At 33.5% G+C, this 11,444-nt stretch overlaps 1 protein-coding gene across 1 annotated transcript; it reads left to right on the plus strand.

The window, feature by feature from the left end:
• Window positions 1–1,126: 1,126 nt before the first annotated feature.
• On the plus strand, window positions 1,127–11,444 carry LOC123916917 (ABC transporter C family member 12-like). The gene is made up of 27 exons (XM_045968506.1): window positions 1,127–1,437; window positions 1,719–2,130; window positions 2,677–2,855; window positions 2,938–2,977; window positions 3,236–3,392; window positions 3,649–3,763; window positions 3,855–3,935; window positions 4,060–4,084; window positions 4,391–4,447; window positions 4,630–4,695; window positions 4,856–4,930; window positions 5,016–5,123; window positions 5,328–5,462; window positions 5,621–5,727; window positions 5,819–5,912; window positions 6,009–6,176; window positions 6,413–6,553; window positions 6,690–6,890; window positions 7,006–7,104; window positions 7,183–7,335; window positions 7,678–8,066; window positions 8,179–8,359; window positions 8,465–8,788; window positions 9,096–9,852; window positions 10,018–10,385; window positions 10,477–10,897; window positions 11,207–11,444. Exons 2-27 carry the CDS (start codon window positions 1,798–1,800, stop codon window positions 11,284–11,286), a joined length of 4,854 nt encoding a protein of 1,617 aa, XP_045824462.1. The 5' UTR covers window positions 1,127–1,437; window positions 1,719–1,797; the 3' UTR covers window positions 11,287–11,444.

Below are 11,444 nucleotides of genomic sequence, written 5' to 3' on the forward strand. Positions count from 1 at the left end.
AAATTATAGACAAAATGGACAAATTAGACAAAATGACATGCATTATTAATATAATATAATCATTAATGATGTGCAGAGAAGATATCATATTATAAACACATATCTCATTCAGATAAAAAATAAACAAATGTATTTATTTATTCTTTTTATATTATTAGCCATTAACATTATAAAGCTCACGGGGGACGGTCTCGTGTTCCCACTCCCACGTTGAAAATCATTATTGAACATTTGTTTTTGCCATTTTTAATAACACTCTTTTTTAAAAGTGGAGTTTATAGAATGTTAATGAGGTGACAATAATACAATCCGTCAGCCATGACGTAAGTAATGAAGTATTATAGTGTATGTCTTATTCATATTTTTGGTCCAAACTTCCAATGTTAATTTCTGTCTTTGTTTTGTTCATCACTCACTCAATTTAGCAGCATGCATGTAATATCGTCAACTACCACGTCACATTTTTTGTCTTGTATTATCAAGTCCTCAATTATTCATTATTAGGAAATCATTTTCTCTTCTCACTTCTCCCCATATTCTGCATAATAGTATGTTTAAGGAATCCCACGTGTATATATCCCTATTTCTATTAGAGACAAACAATGGCCTAATTATATACTAAAAAAAAGTATAGATCTTATTAATTCACTCAAAAAGATTTAGTTTCATTTTTTTATTCATGATTTTGGTCTACTATTTCTAAATCCACAATTTTGTTCATTTGCTTGAGTTTTTCTAGCTATGTATTTGTGATTGATTTTTATGAGCACAATTTAAGAGCAATTTTAGGAAATAAAAATAAATATAAAGGTGAAAAAATGTCAAACGCTTAAAATGAACAAGAAAAATAAGAGGGTCAAAATCGTGAGTGAGACAAAATAGAAGGACCAAAACTATATTTTTAAGTCAAAGATTTTTGGATTATCTGCTATCATAATTTCCACATCAGTTCAGAACCGTTAGATCAAGATCGAATGCCTATGGATTTAAGTGTTTAATCACACCTTTAAAAGCAATATATCTTCACCAATTGTTAGTTGGTTCTGTGGTGATTGACGCCGAACTTCGTAGGGAGTATCAAAAAAAAAAGAAGCAATATATCTTCGCATCATAACCGTCCAATCTTAGACCAACGTACTGTTATGAGCTGCTCACAGTTTGGAAATTGACAAATTGTGGACTGCAGAGAATCTAAGCTTCTTGGCCAAATCATTGGTTATTTATATCTTTCAGTCAGCAATACTATGTCATTGCACTTTTCCCTATCTTTATTTGATACATAGAAAAGTTGCAGTGGAAGTAGAACAAAACAGTCAAACAAGTCTTGTTTTCAATTTGAATTGGAAAAATCTGACGCATTCTTTTCCTGCAAATTCAAGACCAACATAGTTTACTTGTAACTGAGTTCAAGCTGCTTTTCTTTTGTGAAATAACAAGGTATGAATCACTCATTTTTCTTTCATGATGGTCTATGTAGCACCCGAGTCCTGACACTTACTTTGGATTGAAGGCGTGTCTTGTGTCTCACGGGTATAAGGGTCTGACACAACACCGACTCATGTGATTATTACTTCCATTTTATCAAATTATTACGGTGTCAATATGTTGGTGTTAGTGTCGTGTCCGTATCTGTGTCAGTGCTTAAATAGACGAGGGTGTCTCATTTATTTTATCCTGTCATATTTTAACATGAGAATGTCTGTTGTTTAATGTTGCAGTTAGTTACTCATCATTCTTGTGTTAGAGAAAGAGCTTATAACAGCATCATTGTGTTTGTATCAACTGATTAAGCCAAAGATGGGTTTTGAACCATTGATTTGGTACTGCAAGCCTGAACCAAATAGTATTTGGGAAAAAATAGTAGATAGTGCTTTTGGATCTTATACACCATGTGCAATCAACACTCTTGTTATCTCAATCTCAAATTTGGTTCTTATGTGTCTTTGCTTATATAGAATATGGCTTATTGCTTTCAATGCCAAAGCTCAAAGGTTTTGTTTGAAATCAAATTACTATAATTATATTCTTGGAATGTTGGCTAGTTATTGTGCTTTTCAACCTTTGTTGAGATTGTTCACTGGAAATTCAGCCTTCAACCTGAATCAGGAAACTGATTTTGCTCCTTTTGAGGTGAGTTTGTCGTATCAAATACTCCTATGAAATCACTTTGCAAGAATGAACGGTCAAAATTGATATTCGATGTTGTTAGCTCTAGATTCTGTTTGGTTAAACACCTTAATTAAGTACTTATAGTATAAGTGTTTCTCTTATATATGCTTATGTATAAACTATTTCTTAAAAAAAGAGAAAATAAAGTCAAACAGTTGTCATATGAGTGATAATGTTTTCAAAAGCTATCATGAAAAGCTTATGGGAATAATCTGATACTGACTTATGAAAGTTTTTGGAGATGTCATAAGCTGTTTTCAAAAGCTAGCATGAAGAGTTTATGGAAATAAGCTGATACCGACTTATGGAAATAAGCTGATACCATGAGCTTTTCCAAACAGTGTCACAAATACTTATGCCAGTAGATAAAAACTCAAATAAGGCAATTCAAAAAAGTCCCAGTTCGTCTAGTGATACCAAAGAATATGTCATACTGTAAGAGAGAATATGTAAAATTTTGGTTGGAATGTGAAATATAAATCCCTTACTATTTCTATGTTCTTGCAGATAACATCTTTGATCATTGAATCACTTACTTGGTTCTCAATGATAATTCTCATACTCTTGGAAACCAAGGTTTATATTAGGCAATCTAGGTGGTTGGTGAGGTTTGGAGTTATTTATGTTTTGGTGGGAGATATTGTAATGTTTGGAGTTATTCTGTCAGTGAAAGATTACTCTAGCAGGTTGGTTTTTACCTTTTCGATACATTGCATTTTCACTTTTCTAAGCTGTGACAAATAAAGTAACCTATGATTGCTTTTGCAGATCTTCCCTATATCTGTATCTCAGCACTATTATCTGCCAGGTAGATTTATGATTTTCATCTCTTTTAATGAATCTCAATATAATCTTCATTATACTGCATCATTTGATCCGCGTTAACCGCATGTGTGAACTGCATTAACCATTTAAAAACATTACTGTTACTACTGCAGTAGCATGTTATATCAGTAGTAGCTTGTAAACCAATGCAGATTGTGATTATTATTTACAGATGGACATTGAATGATGTTTGTCATTGAAATCGTAATGAACTTATTATGGATACTTTAATCTGATGTAGGTGTTGTTTGGTACATTACTTCTAGTTTACATTCCTAATTTGGTTCCATATTCTGGTCATACAACAATACAAGCTGAGATACCTGACAATGGAGAATATGAACCACTTTGCGGAGACGATCAAGTTTGTCCCGAGATGCGTGCCAACTTTTTATCTAGTGAGTAATCCAAAAAATGGACGAGTTAATAATTTTATGTTGTTTTACAATTTCTTCGCTAACTACAATTTATAGTGTTTTCTCAACATCAAAGATTTAGTTAAGTGCAGCTAATATTCACGATCTAATGAAAAAATAAGTATACTCTTGAAAACAGTTAAATTTGAGGAATCTCGAGACCATCAAATATGTGTATTATTTTTTGTATATTCGAGACCAGAAGAGTATTAATGTTTTATTTATGTATTATCTGAAGGATTAAGTTTTGGATGGATAACGCCGCTGATGAAACAAGGCTACAGAAAACCAGTCACCGAAAAGGATGTTTGGAAGCTAGACAAATGGGATCAAACTGAGACATTAAATGAAAAGTATACATTTTCTTTCCTTATTGTATGCTTCTTCATGAAATTCATATATACAGTACTAGTATATAATTTAAAGTACTTTTTGTTTCTGCAGGTTCCAAAAGTGTTGGAATACAGAATTTGAAAGCTCTAACCCCTGGCTTTTAAGAGCATTAAACAGTAGTCTAGGGAAAAGGTGCATATCGACAATTTTTTTCAAGATATTTTTGTTTCACTTTAACTTGTTAATCTCTTCAAAATAACCTAAGTAATTCCGTTCTCTCATTTTTTTTTATTTGATTTGGCTTAAATTTGATTAGGTTTTGGTTTGGAGGCATCTTTAAGGTGAGACCCTAATTTTTTTCATATTGAAAGTTACTTATTATTTCAGGTTGAGAGGATTATTTTGTCACTATAATGCATGGTTTTATGTTGTCACTACGCTGCAAACCTTTATATTATGGAAAAATGTGGTTGCGATGTCATTGCAGTTACATCAAAATTTACTATATTCCAACTACAATTTAAATTCATGCTACTATGGACAAAGTTTACATTTTATAGTAACCATAAATCTCTCATTAGAGTATGAAAAAGTTTGCATACTAAAAGGCATGTGATAAGATTGTTGAACTTTAATGATTTTTGCAGATTGGTAATGATCTTTCTCAATTTGTGGGACCAATTTTGCTGAACCATCTCTTAACTGTAAGTTTATTTCTCCCCAAAACCAAATTGGATTGACGCGAAGATACTAAATAAAGAATATAATGATGCACAATTAATGATACTATGATAGAAAATATGAGAAAAAAAATGGACACACAAGAATGTTTGATGGGTTGAACTTAATATATTATAGTTTGTGACTGTTTTTTTTTAATGTGCAGTCAATGCAAAATGGAGATCCGTCTTGGATCGGTTACATCTACGCCTTCTCCATATTTGTTGGAGTGGTATGGCTACTGTCTCTTAAGCAAAATGATAGAGGATTATACATTTTTTACTTTTCACATCGGATAGAGTTTTATCTTTGATATCATAACTGTTGTATACTTCTGCATAGCACTAAATAAAAATATTAAAAGAGCAATAATTAGATGTTTCTATGTTCAGTCAGTTGGTGTTCTATGTGAGGCACAGTATTTCCAGAATGTTATGCGCGTTGGTTTTCGCCTTAGGTCAACATTGGTAAGTCATCTCTATCTCCTAAAATAAACCAGTTTTTCCGAATACATCTGCATAGTTTATATGATGTGACTTTTTCTAATTATAGGTGGCTGCTATATTCAGAAAGTCTTTGAGACTAACTCATGAAAGTAGAAAGAAGTTCTCAATGGGGAAGCTTATGAATATGATAACAACTGATGCCAATGCATTACAGGTTCATTTCCTACGTACTTTTCATTATAACAGAGCCAATATTGTCAAATAGCGGCGCTAATAGCACTATCGTGTAGCGGTTATTTGTCAAATAGGCCTATGGAAACCGATACGCTATCCTAGTCCTGCTATAAGCGCAATAGTGGCGCTACTATGGACAATGTATAAATTTCATTTTCTAATAATATTGCTTTACAATGTTCAGCAAATATGTCAACAACTTCATGGACTATGGTCAGCACCATTTCGAATCACCATAGCTATGGTTCTCCTATACCAGCAACTAGGTGTTGCTTCACTCATCGGATCGCTAATGCTAGTTCTCATTATTCCACTACAGGCAAGTAATTATGATTAAAGTCAAACATGTTTAACGATCTGATGATTACGATTGATGTAATTTTTTTGACAATGTATATGAATTAAATAATTTCTTTAATTTTATAGATTTATCTATCATTAATAACTAATAACTAATATATATATTTTTGAGTACAGACATTTGTGATTAGCAAAATGAGAAAACTGACAAAGGAAGGACTGCAACAGACAGACAAAAGAGTCGGTCTGATGAACGAAATTCTTTCTGCCATGGATACAGTAAAGTAAGAGCACATTAAAATATGTCCACTTTCAACATTAAAGTATAGATTATTATGTCTTAACATTTTTTGTGATATGTTGAACATTATTCAGATGTTATGCATGGGAAACAAGCTTTCAGTCTAGAATTCAAAGCATTCGACATGAGGAACTATCATGGTTCCGCAAAGCGCAGCTTCTATATGCTGTATGAATATGAACCTTGACCTGATGAAAAATGAAATTCTCCTAGACTATGGAAAAATTTGAAGCTGTCTTCCTAACTATTTTTCTTCTATTGCAGATAAACAGTTTTATACTGAACAGCATTCCAGTTCTTGTGACAGTAACTTCCTTTGGAATGTTTACTTTACTTGGTGGAGAATTGACACCTTCAAGAGCATTCACCTCACTATCGCTGTTTTCGGTTTTGCGCTTTCCTTTAAATATGCTTCCAAATTTACTAAGTCAGGTTGTTGTTTGCTCCCATCTCATTTATATAATAACTACATTGTTTTGCTCTATGATTTATACGTTTAGTCGCTATAAAATAAAAAATTATGTTCATTGTGGTCCCTACAAATCTTCAATTTTTGCAATGTTTTAAGGAATAGGCACTAAAATCAACATATTTATGATCTAAGAAATAAATCTATGATCAAGATATGAAGCCATTTCTTACTGTCTACTGATTGTATTTACTGACAGGTAGCAAATGCAAATGTCTCCTTGCAACGTTTGGAGGAACTGTTTTCGGCTGAGGAACGAAATTTACAACAGAATCCACCAATTGTTCCAGGACTTCCAGCCATATCAATAAAAAATGGAGATTTTTCGTGGGATCCTAAGGTCGATTTTTTTACTGATTCTTGTGAGCATTTCCATTATTTTGCCGAAGATGTCTTAATAGCTTTTGAACTAATTACAACATTATAGTCTTTATATTACTTGTATAAAAATGTGTATTCAATTGATCAATTCACAGGCAGAGAAGGCTACATTGTCAAACATCAATGTTGAAATACCAGTTGGAAGCTTAGTTGCAATTATCGGAGGTACCGGAGAAGGGAAAACATCGCTTATTTCAGCAATGCTTGGAGAGCTACCTCTTGTATCTGATGGAAATGCTACAATCAGAGGCACTGTTGCTTATGTTCCTCAGATTTCATGGATTTACAATGCTACAGTGAGTTGCAGCTTTGTTATTATGTTTCTAAGATTTACGATTTATTCATTATGAATTCAAAGTGAACCAATAGTACTATTTAATTTATCATTCTAAATCACTTTTTATTTTTCAGGTTCGCGAAAATATATTATTTGGATCAAAATTCGATCATGGACGGTATTGGAAGGCCATCGATGTCACTTCTTTGGAACATGATCTCAACTTTTTACCTGTAAGATCATTTATAAACTTTCATCTTCTTTATATTTTTCAAAATTGTTTCAGATAAAATTAATACAAATTTTTTCAGGGACGCGATTTTACCGAGATTGGAGAAAGAGGAGTCAATATTAGTGGTGGACAAAAGCAAAGAGTTTCTTTAGCTAGGGCTGTATACTCAAATTCTGATGTATATATATTTGATGATCCTTTAAGTGCTCTTGATGCTCATATTGCCCAAGAGGTATCATTCTTACAAGTCCTTTTTATGATATACTCTCTATGTTCCATTTTAACTGTGGCTTTTGTAGAAGTATTTTGTTCCTATTTATTCGTCGTTTTCAAAGTTCAATACAATATTAAACTATTAATTCAATTAAGAGTAACAAAATTTATTATTTTTTGGTATGTATAAATAATCTTAAAACTATTACAAAAAAGGACTGATCATAGTTCATATAGTTTATAGAGCCTGATCATTGTGTAAATAACCTTAACAATATTTTGTTGATCATTTAATTTTTCTGAAATTGTCTATGATCATAGTTAATATAGTTTATAGAACTTGATTTGCAATGCCCTTTAGGTTTTCAGGAACTGTATAAAGGAAGGGCTGCAAGGAAAAACGAGGGTTCTTGTTACCAACCAGCTTCATTTTCTCCCTCAGGTGGATAAAATTATTCTTGTTAATGAAGGCATGATTAAGGAACAAGGAACGTTCGAGGAGTTGTCGAAATGTGGTCCTCTATTTCAGAAACTAATGGAAAATGCAGGGAAAATGGAACAAGAAGTCGATAGTAATTACGAAGATACAGATAGTCATGAAAAGACTGATGTTATACCCTTGAATAATGATGCAATTGTAGAATTACCAAATGATACAAACTATGAGAAGAAGGGAAAATTGCGAAAATCGGTACTTGTTAAGAAAGAAGAGAGGGAGACAGGCGTGGTTAGCTGGAAAGTTTTAACGAGGTAACATTGACATGAAATTTAAAATTTTCGTAGTAAATGAGTTTTTCTTCAAGTTATTGTTATTAATTGTCATGAATCAACTGTCTCATAAGGTTATTGTTATTAATTACAGGTACACATCGGCTTTGGGAGGACTGTGGGTAGTTTCTATACTTTTTGCATGCTACACATTAACAGAAGCTCTTCGAATTTCAAGTAGCACATGGTTAAGTGTGTGGACATCTCAAGATTCAACTGCAGCTTCTCGAGCCGGATATTTTCTTATCATCTATGCAATTTTTTCAATTGGACAGGTAATTCTGTAATGACTATGAGTTTCTATTTAACACTTGTATCTTCTCAGTGGTATCTGTGGCACTTGCAAGCTAAGAAATGAATATTTTCTTTGCGGTATTCAGGTATCTGTGGCACTTGCAAACTCTTATTGGTTGATCATTTCAAGTCTTCGTGCTGCGAAAAAATTGCATGATGCAATGCTAGATAAAATCCTACGCGCTCCAATGGTATTTTTCCAGACTAATCCTGTCGGCCGAATAATTAATAGATTTGCGAAAGACACGGGAGACATTGATACCAATGTTTTTAATTTGATGAATTCGTTTCTGGGGCAAGTCTGGCAACTACTTTCAACATTTGTTCTTATAGGTACTGTGAGCACCATATCCCTGTGGGCCATAATGCCACTTCTGATATTCTTTTATGCTGCTTATATATACTACCAGGTGTGTTCTATATCTTGCCCTTACTTTTAAACATTAATTATTTTTTGGATTCGGATTGCTCGCAATCACAATTCCACGCATTCACGCAGTCAGCATATTAGTGGCCGTGGATCGAAATCGAACAGTCCAAATTTCAAGCTCGTAATTCAGAATTGCGATTGCAGGCATGGCCACCAATGTAGTGACTGCATGAATGCGCAAGATTGTGATTGCAGGCATTCTCATTTTTTTGAGGAATTTATTGACAATAAAGTGATCATTTTATGATGAATAGACTAATCTTTCCTATTAACATCATGCCTAATAGAGCACAGCTCGAGAGGTAAAGCGCATGGATTCCATTACAAGATCGCCTGTTTATGCACATTTTGGAGAATCATTGAACGGTTTGTCGAGCATTCGGGCTTACAAAGCGTATGACAGGATGTCAAACATCAACGGAAGTTTCATGGATAACAATATCAGATTTACTCTTGTGAATATTAGTTCGAACCGTTGGTTAACCATAAGGTTAGAAAGCTTAGGAGGCCTCATGATTTGGTTGATAGCAACATTTGCTGTGTTACAAAATGCAAGATCTGAAAACCCTGCAATGATTGCATCTACAATGGGTCTACTTCTCAGTTATACATTGAACATAACAAATCTCTTGAGCGGTGTACTTAGACAAGCGAGTAGAGCTGAAAACAGTTTAAATTCGGTCGAACGTGTTGACACGTATATAAATTTAGAAACTGAGGGTCAAAGTATAATTGAGACCAACCGTCCACCACCAGGATGGCCAACAAAAGGATCAATTGAGTTTGAGAATGTTGTTCTGAGGTATAGGCCGGAACTTCCCCCGGTCCTGCATGGATTGTCCTTTGTAGTGCCTTCAACTGAGAAGATAGGTGTAGTTGGAAGAACTGGTGCAGGAAAGTCTAGCATGCTTAATGCATTATTCCGGATTGTTGAACTACAAAGTGGAAGAATCATTATAGATGGTTATGATATTTCTACGTTCGGTCTAGTAGATCTGCGAAGAGTTCTTACTATCATACCACAGTCGCCGGTTCTTTTCTCTGGTATGAACTATAACTATAACTATATATATTTTTTTTTCTTTTCTGTATTTAGTTAATCGAGCACGAGTTTAATTTTGATCATGTATTAGCACATTACTATAAAATACTTGGCTATTAACTTCAATGTAATTTTTATGTTCTGAAAATTGTCATTCTATCTTTAAGGTACTGTTCGTTTCAATCTCGATCCATTTAATGAACACAATGATGCTGACCTATGGGAAGCTTTGGAAAGGGCACACTTGAAAGATGTAATAAGAAGAAATTCACTTGGTCTAGATGCTCAGGTTTCTGAAGGAGGTGACAATTTCAGCGTCGGACAAAGGCAACTATTAAGTCTAGCGAGAGCGTTGCTAAGAAGATCAAAGGTTCTTGTCCTTGATGAAGCTACGGCTGCTGTAGATGTTAGAACCGATGCACTTATACAGAAAACTATCAGACAAGAATTCCATTCCTGCACAATGCTCATCATTGCACATAGATTGAATACAGTTATCGACTGCAACCGGATTCTGTTGCTAGATGCTGGCAAGGTACATCCAAGTAGCATAAACTATAAATATTCGATCGCTGCATGTTGCACTTATCACTGTTCTTTGGAAATAACTTTTGATTGCTTTACAGGTTCTTGAATACAATTCACCAGAGAAACTCTTACAAAATGAAGAAACTGCATTCTACAAAATGGTTCAAAGTACTGGACCTGCAAATGCTGAGTATTTATGTAGCTTAGTGTTTGAAAGAAAAGAGAACAATTCAAATGAATATAACAAGGAGTCGGAAAACCGTCTAAGACTGTTAGCATCGACAAATTGGGCTGCTGCTACACAATTTGCAATATCTTCTAGTCTTTCTTCTTTACATCAACATCTTCAAAGTCCAAATACTAAAGACAATAAAGACATTCTTAATAGAACAAAGGATGCAGTAATTACACTTCAAGAAGTTCTAGAGGGAAAGCATGATGAAACTATAGAAGAGACATTGACTCAATATCATGTCCCTACAGATAGATGGTGGTCTACTCTCTATAAAGTTATTGAAGGTAACCATAATAGTTACATTATAACCAATGTTTTAAAAACTCGATCAAAAATCGAACATGTGAAACCTCTGGGTCATGATACAATTGGTTCAATAAGGTTTAACCAGACTGTAATGTAACTAGAATCAAACCAACCAATTTGTCAGTTGATTTGGTTCTAATTACATTGCAGTCTGGTTAACTAGAATTAAACCAACTGACAAATTGGTTTATTCTTGGTTGAACCGGCCAGTTCGGTCCAGTTTCTAAAACATTAATTATAAAACCAAAGTTATTAATTTATGACCATTTGTTCAATTATTCTTTCAGGTCTAGCTCTCTTGATCAAGTTGCCTCAAGACAACTTTCAACAATTAGAACCTGTTTTTGAAGGGAGATCATTTGACTAATATAATATACATGCAATCATAAGACTCTTCAGATTTTTTCACATTTTTTTTTTTATTTTTCTCTTGTATCAATAGGGTTACTTTCCTTTTAACAAAAATGATCTCAAAGGAAGGTTATGCTTAATTTAATGAAAGTTCTTTTTTACTTTTTTATTGCA

The sequence above is a fragment of the Trifolium pratense genome, linkage group LG3 (assembly GCF_020283565.1).
Source record: "Trifolium pratense cultivar HEN17-A07 linkage group LG3, ARS_RC_1.1, whole genome shotgun sequence".
Lineage (NCBI taxonomy): Eukaryota > Viridiplantae > Streptophyta > Magnoliopsida > Fabales > Fabaceae > Trifolium > Trifolium pratense.